Below are 24,242 nucleotides of genomic sequence, written 5' to 3' on the forward strand. Positions count from 1 at the left end.
CTCAAAATTTCCAAAAAAAAATTTAGCCTCCGCGATTTCCGAAAATTAGGGTTTTTGGCAAAAATTAGGGTTTACAGGAATTTTAGGGTTTCTGTTGTCCGCCATGTCATCACTTTGTGACATACCCCCCTCTTGAAAGCATTGTAATCGACTGCGATTACGCCTGCAAAACCGACAAAAGCCATGAACCGTCTTAGCAGACACTGACTGTTAGTACCTACGTACTAGGAACACACATCTAGCACATGTACAAAATCGACAGTCACATCACACGACGTCACAGGACATCACATGACATTCAATATTCATTCGGATCTTAGAGCATGATTTATCGACAATGTAGCTAGCAATCACATCTAGGTCCAATCGGGACCTCATCGATGTCCGATTGACTAACCCCTATTGCAACCATGTCTATTCGAGATCAAGTAGACCAAAATGCTGCAGTCATTTCGTCTATCAGTTCCTACACTCAAAAGAAGTGAAGAAACAAATCAGTATCATTATCAGGAATTCCATTTCATAAAGTCATCCAGCAGAATACTGTCAGCTCTCAGTATCCCTGAAGCTCAAAGAGACATCAGTGACTTTAGTATCAAAATCAAGGCATCTGTTGACAAAGGAGCGGAGTAACTCCCCTCTTGTGCATCCCACTGCACCAGATCTTCTACCAAGCTGAATTTCTAGGTTCTGTTTGGAGTAGACTATGCTAAACCAAAACATCGAGGTAAAGTTTCACGATCTGAGGAGTATCTGCTAGGTCCTCCTCCTCCATCCACTTTGCATCAAATGCAGGAAAGTTCTTGAACTTAACCAAGAACCACCTTCGGACTTTACCTTTCTTCGTATCATTATGTGCCAAAATCTGTTCAGGAACAAGGATCTCCTCGTTTTCTTCCACTTCGGGTTGCTCATCGGGATCCCCATCATCAGGCACATCACCCTTAACAGGTTTCAAGAGACTCACATGCAATGCATTGTGAATCCTCCAAGTATCTGGCAGTTTCAATCGGAAGGAGACATCATTTATCTTGTCAGTAATCTGGAAAGGTCCGTAGTATCGCATACTAAGCTTTGGAAAAAGCCTCTCCTTTCCCTTTTTCTTTCTTAGGCGTGCTTCTCAAAAGTAAGAGCACCCAATCATCCTCCTTCGGTTTCAATTTGCGACGATGGCAATCCGCTGCCTTTTTCTGTCGTTCTTGAGACTTCTGCAAAGTCTCGTGAACCTTGGCAAAAGCCGTATCCAAATCTCGCGAATATTCATCCGCTTCAAATATCTAATCTTTCGTGCTCAGGAAGGATGGAACCTTCGCAGCACTTTCAACAATCTGAAATGGCGTCTTCCCCGTCGAAGAGTGTATCGTGTTATTGTAGGCAAATTCCACCAAAGGTAAGTTCTTTTCCCATTGAGTCTTCTGATCCGAGATACAAGACTTCAATAAATCTAAAACCACTGAATTGGCAATCTCAGATTGCCCGTCAGTCTGCAAGTGGAACGATGACGAGAACTGCAACCGCGTGCCAATGTTCTCCCAAATTGCCTTCCAAAACAAACTCATAAATCTGGGGTCTCTGTCGGAGACAATCGTCTCAGACGTGCCATGTAATAGGAAAATCATCGTGATCATTCTGTGTTCTCGGGAGATCAAAAATGAAATCCATTTTAATATTTTCCCAGGGTCGGGTGGGTATGGGTAAAGGCTGTTACAATTCCTGTGCCTTATGCCTGTCAAACTTGACCTTCTGGCATACTGCGCACAAACTCTTCCACATCCTTTTTGAGTCTCGGCCAAAAGAAGTATCTCTCTACCCCTTCATGGTGGTAGCAATGCCGCGGTGACCCGTAAAAGGTGGACAGTGGCATTCAGTCATAACCTTTTCCCGCACAACATAGTCTTTCTCATCAAGTAGCCTTCCCGAAGGGAGTATCCAGCTACTGTCTCCCCATCCCGTATCCGTGTGAAAATATCTGTAAAATCTGTATTTGTGGCATACTGATCGACCATATCCTCGAAGCTCCTATGATGTATCGCGGAAATAGCCAGAACCAACGGCTTCCGAGACAAAGCATCTGCCACCACATTCTTCTGTCCCTGCACATGGACAATCTGGAAGTGAAACTGTGACAAGATGTTTGCCCACCGCATCTGCTTTTCCAAAAGCTGCTTCTGTGGCAAGAAGTAGCGCAAACTCTGATGGTCTGTAAAGACAGTAAAATCCGCTTCGAGTAGGTAATGCCGCCACTGAGTAAGAGCATGGATAACCACCAAAAGCTCTTTCTCATACATCTGTGCTGTCATCTCCGGCCTAGAGAACAATCGGCTCTCGTAAGCAATGACATGGCCTTCTTGCATCAAGACCGCACCCAGACTACGACCATAAGCATCACAAAATACTTCAAATGACTTATGCAAGTCCGGCAAAGTCAAATTTTGTCCTGTAGTCAATTTCTCTTTCAATGTTTGAAAGGCAGTCACCTTTGTGGATCCCCACAAGAAAGGGACTCCTTTCTGTATCAAGATATGCAAAGGGGAAGCAACCTCTGCAATCTTTCGAATGAACCGTCTGTAGTATGAACACAGTCCCAAGAAGCTTTCAACTTCATGGACATTCTTCAAATCGGGCCAATCACAGATAGTGTCTATCTTGGCCGGATCCATTTGCACTCCTGTTGCTGAGACAAAGTGTCCCAAAAAAAATGTATCTCTAAAGCATATGATCCTCTGTGTTCTGCTTCATTCTTGGAGAAACCAATGATATCATCAAAGAAAGTGCCAACAAATAGCCTGTACTCTCGAAAAATCCCGTCCATCATCCGGTTAAATGTCACAGGAGCATTGGTTAAGCCAAAAGGCATCACCAAAAAAACTCAAATAATCCAAAAGTAGTCCGGAAGGCTGTCTTGTAGACGTCTCCCGTCGCGATTCGGATTTGATGATATCCACTCTTTAGATCAATCCTGCTAAAGCACGAGGATCCCTGTAACCTGTCGAGTATATCATCGATCCTAGGAATCGAAAATCTGTTCTTGATGGTGATTTTGTTGAGAGCTCTATAATCAATGCACATTCTCCACGATCCATCTTTCTTCTAATCCAACAACGGTGGAGAGCAATACGGTGAAGTACTATGCTGGACAAGACCCTTTTCCAAGAGGTCTTTCACTAGGTACATAATCTTTTCATTCTGTACTCGGCTCACACGGTAAGGTGACCGGTTCAGTGGCGTGCTTCCAGGTCTCTTCGTGAAGGGTGATACCTTTTCAGTCTCCTATAAAGAGCCCTTGTATCACAATTTCAATCAATCAAACACAGAGTCTTCTGAGTCTTGTCTCTGAGTACAATTCAAGTTTCTTAAGTCTTAATCATGAGTTTAAGTACTTAATTTAGGATTAGTAACTAGAATCCTGACAAGCACAACTCGATTGGCACAGACATCTACGCATACGCGATACACTTTTACTTCGTAGACTGGTTCTGTCTACATAGATGGTATATACAAGCACTTATGCACAGAGGATCCGGGGAGACCTGTCACGTGACACATCCCAACCCTATGTGTCCGTGGACAAGCTACACCACAGCAGGGTTCAGTCAGTCCGATCAGTTTAGATTAGCAGTGATCTAGCACTTTTGTGAGTCTATTCGTAGACCGTGCATGCCTAGTCACTTAGCATAGATGCATATCCTCCAGTTGTACACAGCATGATCATCGGAATTCCCATCAGAATCCATTAGCATCAGTTAGGGGAATTTTCCAGTGCATTTAGCCTATTTTCCTATTTATTTGGATTTTCACTTATTATTTTTAAGTGACTTTCCTACAAAAGTAGGTAGGGCAATTTTGCTAAGTTTCTATATAAGCAAACCCAAGTTAGCACTAAATGGCAGAAGAGGCAGCAGGAGCACCTTGCTCAACAGACAACTTCTCAGCAAGACCAACCCCCGCGACTACTCTGGTGTTTTCTCCACAGAAGACCTAGCGTTTTTGCATCAGATCTGCACAGCAGATCAGCCCCGGCGCCATCACGACATAGCAGATCAGCCTAGCGTTTTTGCATTTGCAGAACCCCGGCGACCTCTCCATGATGCTATTCACCTCTCAAGTCGGCATTGAAGACGCAAGTAGAGCCGAGTGCAGAAAAGAAGAAACTATTCTCGGAAGAAGAGTTTGATAAAGCTCTTAAAAAGAAGACAACAAATCGGTTGATGAAAAGCAAAAAGTAGAAAAGTAAATCAGTGGATTACCCGAGTTATTTGAGCCGGAAATCGACTTTCGAGGTGGCTCGCACATCCAAGAAGCGTGTTTGTTTTGAGGGTGACCCTGATTTTTCTTCGTCTTCCGACAATTCCTCTAGTTCTAGTGAGGATGAGAAAAAGCAAAAGAAGCAGAGAAAGACCAAGAAAACTAGATCCAAGAAAAAGTCTAGAAAGCACAGAAAGCAATCTAGTAGTTCAGAGGAGGAGACCTCGTCCTCTTCTGACAGTCCAGACTGTGAGAAAAAGAGAAAGAAGACCAAGGAGTTCAGGGATGGGGGTCAATTAGTTGAGTTTGATACGTTTTTAGGTCTACAATGATACCCATCGAGCCGTTGCTTATATATAGCAGTTTGTCATCGTCTTTTTGAGAGGTGGTTTCTCCAAGGTACGAAGTGCGGCGTCTTATCTGAAAGGAAACACAAGGACATGGTGGTCTACTCTGCTGTTGTACAAAGAAGCACCTAAGAAGTGGATTAGATTCAAGAAAAATTTCACTTCGGCATGGTTAATGAAAGAATATGAAGAAGAAGCTATTACAGCTTGAGAATGAAAAAGGAAGACATTGTGGGTAACTATTGCTAGAGGTTTTGGGATACTTTTTAACGAGTATCTTCTTTTCAGAAGATCACTTTTAAGTGGCAGGTGAAGCAGTTTCGTTGTGGCCTCCCAAAAGAGATTCAGTGATATTGCCTGAAGCAAGACTCCGACTCCATTTAGAGAGTTATGGGACATGCCAAGGACGGCTTTCGTATGCATGCCGGCAACCTAACCTATCCTACATACAAGCTAGTGTCCACCTCAATGGGGCAAGAGTCTTCCAAGGAAAAGCAGAATCAAAAGAAGAAATCCACAGGGTCCAAATTGACAAAAGAGCAGCGTGTTGAGTACTTCAAAGAGGGCAAGTGGGGCGTGTCTTCGCAAAGTGTCCAAAGAAAGAACCAAGGGAACCAGCTGATAATTCATTAGAGGGTTCCGACGATTCAAAATAGAATGCCAATGGACAAGGAGCCCAGACAGCAAACAACATGTCCCAAAGCACACAAAAAAGAACAGAAGGTTAAGCTAGGTCCACCAATAATTTGGTCAAGGGCACAATTTTTTGGCTCTCGATGCAAAGTGGATAGGGGAGGAGAACTTCACAGTTTCTCTTGAATTATGAGTTGTACCTTCAGGCTTTTGGATTTTTAGTAGTGTCTTTTCGTGGGTTGAATCTGGTGCAGTGCGTGCTGCACAAGAGGGGAGCCACTCCACTCCCTTGTGACAGGTTGCCTAGATTGAATAAAGTCACTAATTTTTCCTTGAGATTTTAGGGATGGGTAAGTACTTCCCGTTCAAGTATAGGGTCTTCGTTTGGAAGATGTTAGTAGGTGGTGTTGCATTAGTTGCTTCCCTTTCTTAGTGTAACATTTGCAATAGTTCTCGTTATTTTTGCACGACAATCAAGGAAACATGTAGACACAGGTTTTTGTTTTGCCCCATAGCTCGGCAAATATGGTCTCTATTTTCTCGAGTTTGGCGTACAATTACTGACAGTATCAAGCATCCATGAAATTGGGTTTTTGGGAAGCCCAAAGTGGCAAGTTTTGCTTTGTCTCAAATTCTTCTGGTCTTCTGTTTTTTGCGTTTTTGGGGCTGTTGGCATAATTGGACACCCAGGAATGCCTGTCATTGAATCTCATTCTGGATTCCACCATCACATTGGATGTCTCAGAGGATATCTTGTTCAGCACTAAAAAGCACGCGGGTCTTCTCGAAGCCTACGCACATGCATTGGAAAATAAGCCGTTGCGTCAAGAAATGATGATGTGGTGGAAAGATTCCTCTCGCTGCGGCAAAGACGTGAAAGTAGGGCTAGGGACACAATTGGACGCAGCAGCAAGAGTTCCTCTTCCTTATATAGAAAGCTCAGTTCAAAACCAGTGCGCCGCGATGTGTTACCTCATGTGCACAGAATGAGGATGGCGTCTACTGCTCGCCTGGGGAAGCGGAAATGATTTTTTTTGCCTTATGTGCGTAGATTTTCACCAGGGATGCTTTCGCCGCCTTGGCATGCTGCAATCTCTTCAGTTTCCTTTTCCTAATACTTTTGTATCATATATATTTTCATAATATAATTACTTACTATGTGTGTGTGTGTGTGTGTGTGTGTGTGTGTGTGTGTGTGTTTGAGAGAGAGAGAGAGAGAGAGAAAGAAGAAGAAGAAGAGAGTTTTAAAGTCGTAGGAAACTATCCCAAGAGACCTTAAAGATCTAGCCAACGAGGAGTTGAACTCAAGACTTGTTATTCAAGAGGGAAATGGCATAACCAAACTACCACACTTGGGTGATAGAAAGGTTATACCATTTTCCTCTTTTTATTAGCACACAAGAAGAGAGTTTTAACGCGCGTGTGCGTGTGCGTGCGTGTGTGTGTGTGTGTGTGTGTGTGTGTGTGTGTGTGTGTGTGTGTGAGAGAGAGAGAGAGAGAGAGAGAGAGAGTCATACTTTTGCAATGAGCAGGTTCTTTTGCTTGATGAACCGACAAGTGCGCTCGACCCTGTGTCCACTCAGAATATAGAGGACTCTATACTCAATTTGAAAAGTGCAAAAGGACTGACTACTATTCTGGTTTCACATAGCATCAAGCAGGTTCAGAAAGTGGCGGATCTTGTGTGTGTTTTAGTTAATGGTAATATTGTTGCAATCACCAGTCCATTTGAACTTTCGAACTCCACACATCCCATGGTGCAAAAATTTCTTGAAGCAAGTTAATTGCCACCAATGAAAAGCAGTGGACCGCCTATACTCCATGGATATGTGGAATTGCATTATATTCAACATTGTTTGGTGGTTGTTTTTGTATGTTCTGAGGTTTTCTGTATCACAAGAAGATTTAGAAATTTTCTCATGTAGGAAAACGGAGTCTTTCTCATTGTTTTTCATACAATGCATAACATCATGAGCTCTGCTCGAGAGGCACCGCATACCTAGCTAGGTATGCGGCACCTCCCTCACAGAAGCTCATGATGTTGAGGTAAGTCGCAATGTGGGAAATATTGTGAGGATTTGTCCAAAACTTCTTGTGTATGTTGCTGTCTTGTTTGTGGGGATGCATACTGCACTCCCGTAGTATCATGGGGCGCCTTACCGGTCCCCTTGTCTCAGCACCATCCCCTTGTTTCAAAACCCTGTCGTGGAAATAAGATTCCCCTCTAAGCCCCGTCCCCTGTTTCTAGGTGCTTTCTTAAGAAGCCATGCCAATTGGAGTGGCGTTTCACAATAAGAACATTGTTTGTGCTGATTCTTGTATGTGTCAGGCTTCCATTGATTAACAAGATGTCGATGGTGCAGCCTCGAAACTGATCTTCAACTGTGGGTTTACATGCTAATCAGAAATGAGCCTTTTTTTGTAAGAACCATGCCTGCAATTTCTAGAAGCATGGCGTATAGTAAAGCCTCAGATATGTACTTGTATAATATGTTTATTGCATGGATGCCCATGACCTTACTTAAATATGCAATGAGCAGATCAACCATGAGTCTTCTTGCAAGGGAGTTTGGTTTTGTAAGAAGCTTTGAATGGGTAAACAATTAACTTTTGGATCGAACGAAATAAGGAATAGATAGACTAAAAATGTGGGCTTATGGCAATGTGATGAAATCAAGCTACTACCGGAGGCTTATGGGGTGTAGGAGGCTCTAAAGGTTACCTCATCTTGAGAACAACCTTGGCATCAAGATGGGTGAGTAGTAAACCCAATGAATATCTTGATGACCACATGTCGTAAAAGACTAGTTTCATCTTTGTGTCCTTGTAACAAGCATAAGAAATGCTAGAGAATTTAAGATTGCCTGCCCAAAAATAAACAAGGTGAGATTTCACGATGGCTTTTCAAAAAGAAAATCAAGATATGACGGAAATAAAAATACAATATATATATATATATATATATATATATATATATATATATAGAGAGAGAGAGAGAGAGAGAGAGAGAGAGAGAGAGTCACAATCGCTTGTTCTTGTGAAAAAAGCTCTTTACTCTTTAAAAGCTTTAAAAATAGAAAGGTACACAAAATAAAAGCAATGTAGTCCCATCCTAAGAAAAAAGAACAAGTATAAATTGTGTGTTCATGTTGAAAATAATATAAGATGAGCAAGGACAAAAAAAATAAACAAGGCAAAGTCCTAAAATGCCATGTAAGGCTATGAAATGAAAGGGACCATTTGACAAACTCCATCAACATTTAAGATGAGTCTCCATCGTTGGCACTGAAAACATTGGAAGGATGCCTAACTCGACCCAACACTAACTCGACCCAACACTAAGGCTTCGTTTAGAAAGCCAAAAATAGTATCTTCAAGGATGTGTGTGTGAATGAGAAGGGGGGGGGGGGGGGGGGGGGGGGAAATGATTGCAAACGCTAAGAGGTTGTCTTGGTTTGTCAAATTTTAAGATCTAGCCTTAAAGATCAAACAATGATTTCAAGATATCCTCTTACAACCAGCATTTTCTTATATCCGAAGCTAAAACAACCAACCAAACATTCAGGCCTTTTTCATTGGCATGCCAAAAAGTTGGTATAACCGAAGGATTGCATGTCACTATCATAATGCTATGTAACTAATCAACACATTTCTTATGGTGATTTTTTGCTAGCAAGGCATTTGTTAGTTGTCCAATGGATGTTGTTGTAGAAAAGATTGATGTGCTCTATTTAAACAATTGAGGCTTCTTGACATTGGACATTAGGTGTCCGAGCACCCACTCATGTGTACATCTCTTATTCTTCATAGATAAAAATAAAAAGTGCTCTCTCACACAAGTCAAGAAGACGTTGCTCGACCCACATCTGTGTCTCTTGCTTCCCCACCGTATGCACTACATGCACACTCCTTGCTCCCGTAACACTCTTCAACTGGTATCACAACTAGGGGGAGTGTCATCTATAGCGCCTTCTTTGCACGTGCATGAGGTCCGAGGAAAGCTAAGGTTGAAGACCCTAGGCATAGAGAATTAGCAAGTAATGGAAGCTTGAGAGCACTGTGTAAGGAAATTGAGACTATGTGGGTTTAGTAGAGCTCAAATGCTTAGTACAAAGAATAAATGTATGCTTTGTGGATTGTGGAGCAAAAGTGCTCAACACAAAGGTGGCCGGAACCCACACGGACAATGAGTTCGACATTGAGCAGTAGGTAGAGACAAGAGCAGGACCACATTTGAAGGATCATACCCGGCATGTGGGAGCAATAGGTTTTCCCGGGGGGAATATATCGAGCCTCCTAGGGCACATACACATCTTTGGTGTGCATTGATTGTGACTTGTAACTAGTTGCAGTGGAAACAACTTCTTATGAATAGATTATAGTAAAAAGGGTTTGGGTAAAACATTGTTGTCTTCTTCTCTCTCACACATACGGCAATGGTGATGAGCAAAAAGTTTTAACCTGTCGTAGAGATGGATACAAGCCGGCCATTAGGGGTTTGTGTTGCGTTGCCTTGTATAACTTGGTATAATGCATAAGATGTGGCAATGTTGTCAACAACACATGCTACTAGCTACCTAGCAATTGGACAAGATTTGTGTGCCTCATTTCGAATAGGAAGTATTTATAGCATGCATGACACTGAATAATGAATACTTACAACTTTTTCTTAATGCAACAAAGTGTTATCAATGGTATCAATATGATACAAAACTGAAGGCTAATGCTTGAAACTTTCTGAACTTCTTTCCCATAAGTTTGGTTTTGCCATTGCACATGGCAATCTTGTCGGTTTCCAATTCTATATCTCTCAGTAAACTTCTTGAGATGCCTAATTTTCTACAAGCTCGACTGTGAGCTTTAGCATTCTTTATTTTCCAAATATAAAGGTCTCCTTAATTGTGTCCCAGACCACATAATTAGATAGATTGAGCCTATCCTTCACACCAAGCAAAGCTTACTTCTAGCTTGGGGTGTCCAAAGCTCCACACTTAATGTTCGAGTTTCTTCCATGTTGGATAGACCTTCTTACACTCCCATAAGGCGTGCCTTACATTTTTTTGTCACATTTGGTGGGGACTAATGGGGTATATGCATTCATGATGTGAAACGACAATGAGAGAGACTAGCACAATTAGATGCAAACCTAAAAAAAACTTTTTTTAAAATAAAATCTTTTAAGAACAAAGGATAAAGGTCCTCTAATAGAGTTGGATGGAGCCTCGTAGGCTTACATCATATGTGACTACATATGTTAACTCCAAGAGGCGATAGACCATGATGCAAGGGAATAAATGAAATGTGACTACATATATATGTAATCAATATATGTGACTATATGTATTGACTCCAAGAGGTGATAGACCATGATGCAAGGGAAAAAATGAAATGGTACCAACTTGTGTGTTGCAAATGGATATGGACTATGATGAATGTTTGATGGGTAGACTATAATATATATTGGGCTAGATCCATTATCATGGTATTGTTGATTTCTTTGCAATTATCTTATAGTTTGAGTTTGTCAATATTAACTGGCCATTGATGCAACATCTCCAAACATGTCCTTCTGCATCCTAATTGAAGGTAAGATCTACCATTATTCCACAAAAATTTTACCTTTGCCATTACAAACTTCAATATGCTTGTTGATCTGGGACTCATGGAAGAAAATAATTCCTTGAGATTTATTGTTTGGTAAATGCACTTCCAGATCATATCACAATGATCTTACTAGTATGCAAGATGCATATGCTATGGACCTAGATTTTGTTGATGTTGTGTCATCATTAGAGAATGGGAAGCCACAAAATCCATTCCTTGTAAAAGATGGATTCCTCCTCTATGGCAACAAGTTATGTATTACTCATGTTCTATGTGAGATAATCATGGGAGAGCCATGGGGCATGGTGGAAATGTAGTTGCAACTCTAACCATTGAGAAATAAATTTATTAGAAAAATTCCTTCAAGAGTATGCTTTATTGAAGATGATGAAACAAGAAACAGAAGGAAAACAACAACACAAAGTAGATAGAAGATGGAGAAGGAGAAAGGCAGAGAGTTTGAGCATTAGAACTCTATAGTCTATCCTCTTCGTATTATATTGATAGATTGTCATAAACTTAGGGCTACACTAGTTTAAAAAACCCTAAGGGATAAGATGTCCATTCACACTAGATGTCCAGGGGGGGGGAAATGAGTGGGAGAAAAGTGCCCCTAATGAAGTGTGTATACACACTAACACTACTACATGTCTACAAATACCCATGTAGTGGTACTGTGAATCTGCACAAGGTAGCAAATCACCCTTTGTATGGGAATAAGGCCAAATCTTTCAAAAAGCTTCAAACTTTTCTCACAATTACTCGTTTGTAAACATATCTGCACTATTATTTTGTGTAGAACAATAAGCTAATGTGATTTCCCCTGTATGTAATCTTTCTTTGATGACATAGTCAATTGCCATAGCACTCTGACTGTCAGTGAATATAGTAGTGGGTGTCTTTTGACACTCACACACAAAGATGTACTCATAACTTGTTTATCCATACATAATCTATCATTGATGAGAGAATGTCATGCACTTAGCTTCACAAGGAAATGTAGCCATTGTGGGTTGCTTCTTATTCAACCAAAATATATATGGATTTTGCAAGAACATACAATTTCCACTTGTAGGATGACATGTGTCAAAATCACCAGCTCATTCTAAATTGTTGTAACCAAGAAGTTGCATAGAACTATGTTTTCCATACATATTCCCCATAGAAAGAACATGGCAAGATTAGGGGTACTTGAAAGGTAGCGAAGTATGCGCTTCACAGCCTACCAATGGTGTATATCTGGACAACATACAAACCTATTGGCTAGTGTATAAGTAAGTAAAGATGTCAAAAGATTCTCCAACATCATGCATGCTTAACTTCAGTTGTGTTTCCCAAAGATTTTCCATAGATCATCTTTAAATGCTGCTAGCGAAGTATGCGCTTCACAGCCTACCAATGGTGTATATCTGGACAACATACAAACCTATTGGCTAGTGCATAAGTAAGTAAAGATGTCAAAAGATTCTCCAACATCATGCATGCTTAACTTCAGTTGTGTTTCCCAAAGATTTTCCATAGATCATCTTTAAATGCTGCAATTTCATCTTCGTCATTGCCTGTGGTAAGCATATCATCCACATAGAGTGTTAAAAAATTAAGAATGTCATCTTGATTTTTGATATACAAAGTCCTTTCTATTGGACACTGTCATATTGTGGTAGCTTTATGTGTGAAACATTGGGGTACTTTTTTCCCTCTTTTGGAGGTTTTTTTCCTCTAGCTTGTATATATGTCTGTCACTCTAGGGGCAAGCCTTATCTTTATATGGCACACTCAATGATACTACTTCCTATGTTGTGGGGTCTTAAACTTATCCTTCATCATTTCCATCTTAGCGTACATTCTTGCAGTCGTATTTTGAACAATAGATATCATAGCAGGCTTTGACATTCATGCCAACAACCTTCACTCACATTCTTTGATTGAGGTGATTTTTGGTGAGCATTTGCAATATGGCATAACCTTCAAGCTAGATTAGGGCTATACAAAATTTTAATTTGGGCTCCCTATGAATGCATGAAATTTGTTGCTACCGGCAAGTAATACTCCACATGTGCTGACCTCCCATTGCTGACAAGATGTCTCCATGTCTCACTCTCTAGGACGGTCAAGGGCATGTATGTGTGTGTTGAAAAATTGAAACCTGGGTGTTCATTGATGTTACAATGCTAGAGAATCCAATGCCAAGAAGAGGATGTCAAAGGTAAGTCATGCAAGGCCATCGATGGTGAGGATGCAATGGGATTCCATTGTTGAAATAGGTCGATGTCAAAACCACGAAATGCGTGTGCCAAAAATTGTTGTCGAGTAAGGCCAAGAGTATGTGTGTGTATGATCGTACATGTAACTGAATTCCCCTAGTATGTGCAAACTCTCTCTCACTCTGTGCTATCGCTCAGTTGTGTGACTCAATGTGGGATGTTGCAATGGCTATCCCTTGCTATTCCAAATCCTCCAACACTCTGTAGAGTGTTACACAGTTAGTTTCAACTCTCCTGGAGTGCTACAACAGCCTCATCTCCCTTGCTTGTTGTGTGTGAAACCAAAGGGGCTATAGGTGGCTGAGGGTAGATCAATCCTCCCCCATTGCATCTTCTATTGGTGCGCTACCTGTAGGTTGAATAAAATATCTCATAAGCATTTTGTACTTTGTCTAAAGCACATACACCCATGCCTGCATTTCAAAAATTGGTGACTACTAATCTCTGCACTAATAATTTGAAAAGAAATTGACAATGAAGAACAAAAAAAATTGCAGCAACCTTCCACTTTTCCATACAAACATGTCAAACTAAGAACACTTAGTACATAGAATTGAGATGCTACATGAAATCTATAGCAACAATTGTTCAACATAATAAAATAGACTTATGATCTCATTACTACCAATCATCATCTCAAGGACTCCATCTTACCATCCTCTTTATAACGGTCTCATCTTCAACAATAATGATAGGGACACTGCCCATAGGGATCTTGTTCCTACACATTTGATGTTTGTATATCTCTACCACATGCAAAAATATATCCTCTCTCAAACCTATTTTATAGCAATCGGGTTTTCTCATGGCCCTCATGGTGGTCGATATGTGTGATCCACCAAGGTTTAGAGAGAAAAAATTGTGCAATCTCGTTCCTCCCCATAACTTGATAGACTCTAATAGACTCTTCATTGTATCAGAACATCTTTTTCCTTGAGCATTTTGAGAGATGTCCATGAGAAATCTCCACAATGATTTTTTACCCTCAAATAAGCTAATGTTATGTGCATTAACTATATCCATACAAAACTTCCTAACATGTCCCCTTCCCGAAGCTTCAGATACAATATCATGAAGGTTCTTGACTCTCACACTCAATGCCACGACCTTGGTTCTTGTAAACCAAACTTGTTTTTAAGAATTCGAACCAAAATACTCTTAAATTGAGCTATTCTATGAATCTTTAAGTTGGTCATGTGATGCAATCATCTACCAAGACCTGTATTTCTAGACCTCTATTGATTGTGTCTGTCTCGATGAATACGCTTGTGAAAATCCACTTTTTTATGTCAGAGCGAGTAGCAAGGGAGCTCTTAAGATGAAGTCCCTCCATTTTCTCTTCAAAGCAAGCATTCTTTGAAGTACTAAAGTGGAGTGTCTCCTTGTTGGTTGAGAAATTGGGGATCTTGTATCCATTCATTTGATGCACCACTAAAATTGACCCTAGGATGCTTTGAAGGGGATCCAATGTTAGAATTGTACTCAATTGTGACCTTGTCACTAGTTACCTCCCACATCTCCTCTTGTTTTTTGCTTATGGGTAGCATTATATATCATCAAAGACTCCTATACAATACTTTACTTGGACAGTAAAAGAAAACAATGGAGTTTCTAATTTCAGTAAGGACAAGACCATAATGCAAGTGGTCTATTCACAAACAGTCAAATAGGTATGGCAAAAAGACCTCTATTTTCAATTCAATCCTTCAACAAGCCTCTTTTTTTTAATTCAAGCTTACAAGTTCCAGATGAAATGTTTGTGGTAAGTGTGAAAATTTGAATCAAGTCGCCAGGATGCAAAAAATGTCTTTTGGCATGGTCAAAGTGAGGCAAGGAATCCAATGAACGAGTGAGGCATTATTCAAGTTATATTCTTTGTGGTTTAAGTCTTAGCTATTTTAAGTACCGCTCAAGCTGAAAGAGTTGAGCATATTTAAGTCCATATCCCTCATGTTGGTGTAGGTGAGCATAAAAGTCAAAGTCTATGTACTTTAAATCTGGTTAAGTGAATAAGAAAAGTTCAAAAGATACTCACACACTAAGCACAGTGAGATATGAATGGAAAATTTTCCACATCAAAACCCCTTTTTGGAATAGTGAAGCTATTGAAACTTTGTTTGATGTCACATGTTTTAGAGTCCATGCCAATTGGCGAAACACCCATCACATTGACCATATAAACCTTATCTATTCTTTTGATCATATAGAATAATAAGGAATAGTGAGGCTTTCTAAATCCTCGCTAAGAGCTCCACCAACACTTTGTGTCTGCTCTTCTTCTCCCTCTCACTCTGCATGCATTGTGCACCCTTAAGGTGGTATTAGAGCCGAAGATTGCAATGCTAATCCTCTCACGGAGTTCCTCCCTTCCAGGCGGCGAGCTTCACATCGGCAAAATAGATTGAATCTCAAAGCTTCCATAACTATTGTGGCATCTTGAGCTTGGCACAAAGAGCTCACATATCAAGGTGGAAAGGGATTGAACTCCACAAGCCATCAAGGGTGAGAGATTGAGCTTTCAATGAGCTCAAAGAGAGAGAGAGAGAGAGAGAGAGAGAGAGAGAGAGAGAGAGAAGCAGGTTGCTCAATTTAGGATAGATTGATAGCAGGTCATCGTTTTGCTCATAAATTTAACTACAGAATTCATATTCAAAGAAAAAATGTAGATATCTTTGGGCTCTACAATTTTGTAGAAAGAACTTGTTAACTAGTTTGCTATGCAGTTGTGTCTAAAATCAAAAACACAAAAACTATTTTCTCAAGACAGGTTGTGCATTCTAGTTGAATTAGAGAGAAAGAGATAGCTTCATCTCAACTTCAACATCAAAGGTCTCCACCACCCCACATAGTGGAGCAATGAGAAAGGATACAGAGCGGGATTGTGTGCATAGTACATCACACACACACACACACACACACACACACACACACACCGATTCTCGGTATCGGCAACCCGTTTTTTGGCTTGTGGCATCGACTTCTCCTTTGACATCAACATGCATGGGTGAGGTGCCTCTTCCATAGAGGAGTGACACCCAACATCGGCATCACCATCGCCATCGGCATCAACATTAGCATTGGGGACATCGACATGCTCTCTAGCATTGTAGAGAGCGACATAGGGAGATAGGTTACAAATTTCCATCAACAACAGTTTTACGTGTGTCTGAGAGTAGATTTGGATTACCATATGTGTTCTTATGCCTAGCCGTTCACGATTTCCTAGATATAGTTATCAGATACAATCTTTACATGCACAGGTACAGTCACAGGTTCTCTGGATACAACAGATTTCCAAGTATCTTTGGCATTGATAACCATTATAGGTCCAGTGGGAATTTTGGATGCATATAATTTATACGTGATTAGCACATGAGAGTGCTTGTGCTTTTTTAGAGCATTTTACTCCCCACAATGAGCTGGTTCTATGCTTTTTCTCACATACCCATCGGTGCTTGTTTGAGCATGCGTCCTGCAATTTTATAGTGATAATTTCACATTTTTGGACGTATGTTGTGTTGTGGATACTACCATTGTATATCGTTGTGGAGCCAAGTTTGGCTTGATTTGGCAGCCCCAACCGTTTTTGAGACTTGGTCCAAAAGATCCCTTTCTTAAACTGCGGCTAGTCATGTGCATAACCTTTTGCGACGGTCATTGCATGAGTTTTTTTGAAGCCGGGCACTGGGGGCCTGTTTACCTAGTGTGAGGTGAGATCCCCATTCTTGGCCTTGCCATAGGATTTGTATAGATGGGTATAGATACTTTGATGCCAAGTTGGTAGTCGTTCAACAGTTTCTTTGAGCAGTATATATCAGCTTATACCCAATCAACACTCTTTGTTGGTCTATGCATTATTTTTGCTCGCTTTTGCTTGAGAATTTGGTCTTTTGCTAAGTTTTCAGTTGAGATTTTCATTTCAGTGCAAGAAGACTGTACCAAAATTTCCACAAAAATTTTCCATGAATTTCTAGTCTCATTCTCTCGCATTTGCTCTTGTCATTCATGGTTGAAACTTTTGAAGAAGAAGAGTAATACGTCAAGAAATTTGATGGCACAAACTTCACAAATATATGGAAGCAGTGTATGCTTGATGTCCTGGTCACAATAAAGGCCTTGCAACGCCTTCAAAAGAACATAAAGAGTGTGTTTACACTAATGATCAGCGGGAGGAGGTTGATGCTTGTGCTATGGCACCTTGGGGAGTCTATTTTCTTTAAAATTATGGAAAAGACTACTGCAAAGGAAGTGTGGGAGTCATTATGTTTAGCTTTGGATGGCACAAGTACTTTAAACAAAGTTTCTCTCATAAAAAATCTCATGCGTTTGATTATGCAAGAAAGTAGCAGTGTCAGTTCTCACTTAAATGAATTCAATAGCTTGTTTATGTACCTTACATCAAAGGGGCTTAATTTTGATGATGAAATGAAAGCCGTTTTCTTGTTATATTCTTTACTTGCATCAAGGGATACTTTTAACCCTGCCATTAGTAACTCTATCACTGAGGGTGAGCTTGTTTTCAGTGATGTTACTAGTGTTTTGCTCACAGAAGAGATTCGATGTGAGTCTCTTGACACTAGTTGGTATGGTGATATGCATATGGCAAGTGAAAGTAGTCAAAGGAACAATCAAAGGCAAGCTTGTTTTCAACAATGTTATAGTGTTTTGCTCACGGAAGAGATTTGACGTCAGTCTCTTAACACTAGTGGATATGGTGATGTTTATATGGAAAGTGAGAGTAGCCAAAGGAACAATCAAAGGCACTGAGGTCGTAGTTGCACTCGCAGTCGCTCTCAGGATCGTACGAATGCATGTAGCGAGAGTTGTGGGTGTAACAAGAGGAACATTGAATGCTACCATTGTCACAAGAAAGGACACATATAAATGGATTTTTGTTTATTGCAAGGAGAGAAGGGTGAAGCCATTGTCGTAAATTTTACATCTCCTTCAAGTAGTGTGAAGATAGAGGAGCTCATTGTCGTTGAGTCCAAGCCACATGTTGATGTTGTTTTTGACGTGTTGTAGCCGTCAGATGTACAAGTCTTCACTTTTAATTTGAGTCTAGAGGCATTGTTAGCTCTTGACAAATGCTATGCTCAAAATCGGATTATTGACTCATGTTTCATGTTACTCCTCACAAGGAGAGGTTCCCCAATTATGCTTCTACACATGGTTCAGTTAAGTTGGGTGATTCTCATCAACTTGAGATATGTGGCATTGGAGATGTGAGTTTGTGTATGCATAATAATCCCTAATTCATGCTACGAGGTGTTAGACATGTGCCAAAGCTAAGTAAGAGCTTGGTTTCACCAAGAGAACTCGATGATTTTGGATTCACTATAGTGTTTGGCAATGGTTCTTGGATTATCAAAAAAGGTAACTTGGTCATGCTCAAAGGCCAAAAGTATGGCTCATTACATTCCTTGTATGTCGGTGGAAGAGAACTCTATCTATGTAGCCGAGTTGCCTTCTACTAAGAAGTGGCATAGCCAGCTTGGTGAGTGAGAAGGGAATGAAACAGTTATAGTGTTTTGTTGGCTATATCCATGTGCTAAACTATTTTGATCTTAGTTTTTGTGAGCATTGAATATACGGGAAATAGACTAGGCGTTACCACTTTTCCATTGGATCAAAAGTTAGGGAATCCTCTACATTTGGTTCATAGCAATCTATGTGGGTCTATGCTGCATAAGTCTCTACAGGGGGGCATTATATTTCTTGATTTTTATAGATGACTCTACTTGAAAGGTGTGGGGCTATCGCTTTGTGCACTAACAATGGGGGAGAGTACATCTCCACTCAGTTTAAGGACTTCTATAGCAAAAGAGGAATTCAACAGAAATTTACTACACTGTACATACCTACTCAAATGGAGTTGATGAGCAAATATATAGGACTATTCAAGAGAGGTTCACTTCCATGCTATCTATGGCACAAATTTATCTCAAGAGTTTTGGGAAAATCTATTATGACAATGGTGCATATAATTAATAGGTAGTCTTCTACATCGTTGAACTACAAGATTCCATAGAAGATGTTGACAAACAAGAAGCTAAGCAAGAAGCTCAACTATGATGGATTATGTGTGTTTGGATGTGAGGCATTCTCAGATTTACCTAAAGAGCTTAGAAAGAAGCTGGAGCCCAAGTCACACAAATGCATTTTCATTAGCTATGGTGCAGATGGAGAGATTGAATATCGACTCTAGCACCCAAAATCTAGACATCCCATGAAAGAGGTTGAGTATCGCAAAGTCTCAAGTCTAGTATTCAGGTAGTGAGGATATCTACACATGTATCTCGTAACTCTGAACATTTTCAGCCATGGTTAGACTATTTGTTAGTCACTAACTATGGAGAGCCTAATTGCTACCAAGAGGCTATTGAGATGGAAGATAGCATGAAGTGGGAGCATGCAATGCAATCTGAGCTGATTGTGAAAAATGAAACTTGGGAATTGACAGAGTTGCCATACAAAAAATAAGCCTTGTCTTGCAAATGGGTATATAAGAAGAAGTACATAGCAAAAGATCCCTAGCCTAAGTATAAGGCTAAATAGGTTGCTAAGAGATTCAAGGAGAAGAAAGGTGTGGACTTTGATGAGATTTTCTCTCGAGTAGTCAAGATGATTACATTGCATCTTGTGCTTGGACCAGTAGCCACTGAGGACATGGAATTTGTCCAAATGGACGTAAAGATGGCTTTTCTTCATGAGGATCTTGATGAGGATATCTATATAAAACATCCAGAGGTTTTTTAAGCCAAACTTGAGAAGCCTATGAGGACAGAACTCGAGTGTAGATTGTGTAAGACATTGTATGCCCTAAAACAAGGCTCAAGGAAGTGGTACATGAAGTATAACAAGTACATGCAGTCCCAAGGGTATGAAAGGAGCCAGGAAGATCACTACTTATATACCAAGAGTTTGAGTGATGGTTCCCTCATCATCCTCATTCTCTATGTTAATGATATGCTCATTGCCGGGAAGTCCAAAGACAAGATTTCCATCTTGAAAAATTCACTTAGCATGTAGTTTTCTATGAAGGAGTTGGGAGATGCAAGTCACTTTCTTGGTATGCATATCAAGAAGGATAGAAAACAAGGAATACTCGAGTTTTCTTAGGGACCGTTTATCCACAAGGTCTTACAACGTTTTAAGATGCAAGGAGGAAGGCTACATTGAGTACCATGGTCAAGGTGCCATATTCTTTAGCAGTCGAAAATCTTATGTATGCCATGGTAGCCATAAGATCGAACATTGCTTTTGTAGTGGGAGGGGTTAGCAAATTCATGGAAATTCCTGGCAAAAAGAAATGGGAAGCGGCAAAGCACATCTTGAGATATCTAAAAGGTATGGTAAACAAGTGCTTACGCTTTGGGAATAGTGATGCATCCATTGTGGGTTACACAAATGTGGATTATGTGGGTTGTGTGGATAGTTGAGTCTGGCTATGTTTTTCTATTTGTTGGAGCAACCCTACATGGAGATCATGTCTCCAAAATTGTATGTCATCTTCCACCATAGAGACCAAAGATGTAGAAGTTTATAATGCTAGCAAGGAAGTTGTGTGGTTAGCTCGCCTAGTGGGAGATCTTGGCATTACTCAGACTCCATTGTTGGATTGTGATAAGAGAGTGTGATTGCATTCATGAAGAACCCCGTGTTTCACTCCAAGTCAAAACACATAGAAGCCCATTATCATGTGATACATGACGAGTACATGACATATTGGCTAGCAAGCGCATTGATTTAGTCAAGGGTTCATTTGGATGACAACCTTACAGATACTCTCATGAAGAGCCTACCCTCAAAGCATTTTTCACAATGGTATGGAGATAATGGGTGTAGGGTGAAGCCACAGGATTCCTTCACGATTGTATAGATGTACATACTTACATGTATAGCCACTTGGGCCGCGTTGGCTTTCAAGTGGGATATTTTTAGGGTATAGGCTAGCTGCCATAAACTCGTCACACTGACTGTACTAACCTTATCAATTCTTTTGATCATATATAACAATAAGGAGTAGTGAGGTATTTTGAATCCTCACAAAGAGATCCACCAATACTCTCTGTCTGCTCTTCTTCTCCCTCTCACTCTGCACACATCCCACACTCTTCAACATGTGCTAAATTTGTTCTTTTGAAGCACCCATCAACTCCATTTTTGCACCGTATGCCTTCCTTGATGGTTTTCTTGTATACACATAAAGAGTGTTTTGTAATTGGAACCTACATGAGGCACGATTCTTTTGTTTCTCCTAAGCACTCACCTAGCAGTAAATACCAATTACTCAAATCAAATAAGATGTATATCAAAGGCACTCGGATTTTTTTCTCTTCGGCCATTCAAGTTTTAGACCTTAGTCTAAAAACACTCATCAGTATCCTCTTATACATATACCTTCTACATAGCAAATTAGAAATAAGGGACTTACTACCAATGCTCAATGGAAAAAGAATCAGAGTGGGAGAATATAAATTTAAGCTATGCTTTGCCAAGATTAGACTTAAGCTTAAAAGTCAAGAACAATGCTCCATTAAAAGAATTGGGAACGGATGAAGAGAAAAATAAAGTCAACTTCTGTACCAAGGAGTGCATTTTCAAAAACCTCCAAGCCATGTAAACTCCCTACAAAAGTTCAACAACTATTATCACAGATCACAAGATTAGAGGCTCAAATTTACAAAAGTTTGACAACAAAGTTTCATTTCAATGCAATATATCAAGCTACATATCAAATCCAGTAAAGCTGATGGTACATGGATCATGATTTATGTAAATTCACAGAGAGATAGGAGAAAACGAGGTCAGCAAATACATCAAGTGATGTTGTATGCACTACCATAAGTGTTTTGCTATAATTCAAGGTTAGTAAGATTTCTGAAAATCTGAATTGGTAGCACAAGAAATCACTTTGCAAGCGGAATTGGACCACTAACACCATCCTGAAGTCATCTACACAAGGGGTTCCACTATCCAAAGGAACATGCACCAAGGATAGTCAATTTTACCTATAGAAAGTGACAAGAAATAGGTTTAATAGTAAAAAACACAAAGATGTGATCATACACCAAAAATTAGGACTACCTTTTATTATTTGATTCAAGTTTGCATTAAAGTTCATCAATATGCTTAAATTGGTCTTTAAAAGCAAATGTATAAATCTCGCCCACAGCTTTAATTGATGATGGATCATGATCTATGTTCCTAAGCCTTTACAAAATCTAAACAAAAATCTTTGATATAAAGTGTCAAAACAAGCCAACTCTATGATCTTTTCATGTTTGGAAGTCACACCTCTAATGAGAAGTCAATTCTTGACTTAGAGCTCTAAAAATTGTCAAATCTCACTTAAAAATCTAAAGTTGGGATCCAAACTCCAAAAGATCATGTCCAGATGACTTACTAATCAAGTGAAAGCATTAATGACGGGTACACTTTTGTAGGTTGGAAGCTGTTTTCTATAGCTATTTTTTCAAAAGTGCAGATAATAAAATTTTTGTAGATCATCTTTAAATTTTGCACCCATGATAGATATGAATCTTTCTTTTGAAGAGCTATTTAGTGACATATAACATGCCTTGAAGTTTCTTCATTTTGATCAAACATATTCAATCAAACACTTCCAAAAACAAGTATGTTTCGGACATGGCTTTTTTGTCCACCCACTCGTACTTTCACCCAATCATGTTGATTCAAGCCCTATCTTCAAAAGTGGATTTGGCCAAAAGTGATGGATTGCGATCCATCACCCATAAGCTAATTTTCATCTATCAGTTTTTTCCACTTGTCCTTAGGGTTAGTTTTAAGTCCACTGGTGAAGTTTGGACAAGTTTGGATTGAATTTACTATATATTCAATTATCTTTCATAGTCAAGTTATGGTCATCAACGGGAAAACATGGATTTCAATCACTTGGTTTGTGGTTAGTTTTAAATGTATCTTATAGAATGCCTTGATGATAGAAGATGGTATCCCCAAAAATTCATGTACATCATCCGAGACCGGGTGTATGAAAATCCAACTTATGTCAAGAATAGTGAACAATGTCAAAACCAACAAAACACACAAAAAAGATGACATCACTCAAGAAGAGATAGTAGTTCCCAAATCATATCAATTGAGAAGGAGTTGAAGCTCCTCACCCAAAGCCAACCAGCATCAAGACAAACTTACATATGGTCATGTCAAAGGACGACAAGAGATACAAAGAATGGATAGACTTTGCAACTAATTTTTTGTTGGAGTCCTCATTTGTAATCCTATCCTAAGTCTATAAAATGTAAATATAGATGGAGCTCACCCGATTATGATATGAACTCGGTTTAGAGATCATTTAGAGAACAGTTAAGTATAGAAGTCAATTATTAGAGTGATAAAAGCAATATTTTTGTACGGTGAAGTAGCGAAGTGAGGAGAGCTACATTATAATGGACAAATTTTGCAATCTGGTAATCAAAATCAAATTTTGTTAAGGACATTGTGTTTTTCTCCTTTTGCTTTATTTTTTTTGTGTATTCATTGTCAATATGGTAAAGGTGAATGTCTATGCTATGTGAATCTTAATCTAATATTTAAGTAATGTATTCAAGTTTAAATACTAATATTTTGATAATAGATTTTTCTTAAACTTTAGAAGTTGTTATGATAAATCGTTATTTATTTCTCTCTCAAAATCAAGTTTTCAAGATCCAAATCTATTTTAATAGTACTTGCTTAGTCTCCCAAATTTTTAAACATTTGAAATCGTTTAGCTAAAAAAGCATCAAGTGATTAATTGACATAAGAATTGATGATAAACATGAACTCATTATTGATTTTTAATTGCTCTTTCATATTTTTCTACGTAGGTTCACTCCGTTGTGATTGACACTCCAGTGTGTTTCCACCCAAAGTCACTTCCCTGAGTAATGACATTGAGTATATTAATGTCCGATAGTTATGCTATAGACATCCGTCGCTTGGAACAATCACCTAACATGTACTAATTAAATCCATCTAATGTGCTTACCTCCTAAACTTCCTTGAGAGATTTTGTTTTCCTAAAATAATGAGCCTAAACTCATTCAAACTACAAAATAGTCAACAATATTAAATTAGGTAGTGAGAAAACCATACATGTTGCATTCACAAGTTGAAGAGGAGA

At 39.5% G+C, this 24,242-nt stretch overlaps 1 protein-coding gene across 2 annotated transcripts in view; it reads left to right on the top strand.

Moving 5' to 3' along the window:
* ABCI17 (non-intrinsic ABC protein 3) overlaps window positions 1-7,090 on the top strand; it is an 82,106-nt gene extending 75,016 nt beyond the window's left edge. For both annotated transcript variants that reach the window (XM_086515738.1, XM_086515737.1), the window contains exon 4: window positions 6,758-7,090. In XM_086515738.1, the coding sequence (XP_086371864.1) occupies window positions 6,758-7,009 (252 nt within the window). In that variant the 3' untranslated portion in view covers window positions 7,010-7,090. The remainder of the gene's footprint in view (window positions 1-6,757) is intronic.
* Window positions 7,091-24,242: the final 17,152 nt, after the last annotated feature.

Source organism: Adiantum capillus-veneris, chromosome 7, assembly GCF_014529385.1.
Source record: "Adiantum capillus-veneris isolate H3 chromosome 7, ASM1452938v2, whole genome shotgun sequence".
Taxonomy (NCBI): domain Eukaryota; kingdom Viridiplantae; phylum Streptophyta; class Polypodiopsida; order Polypodiales; family Pteridaceae; genus Adiantum; species Adiantum capillus-veneris.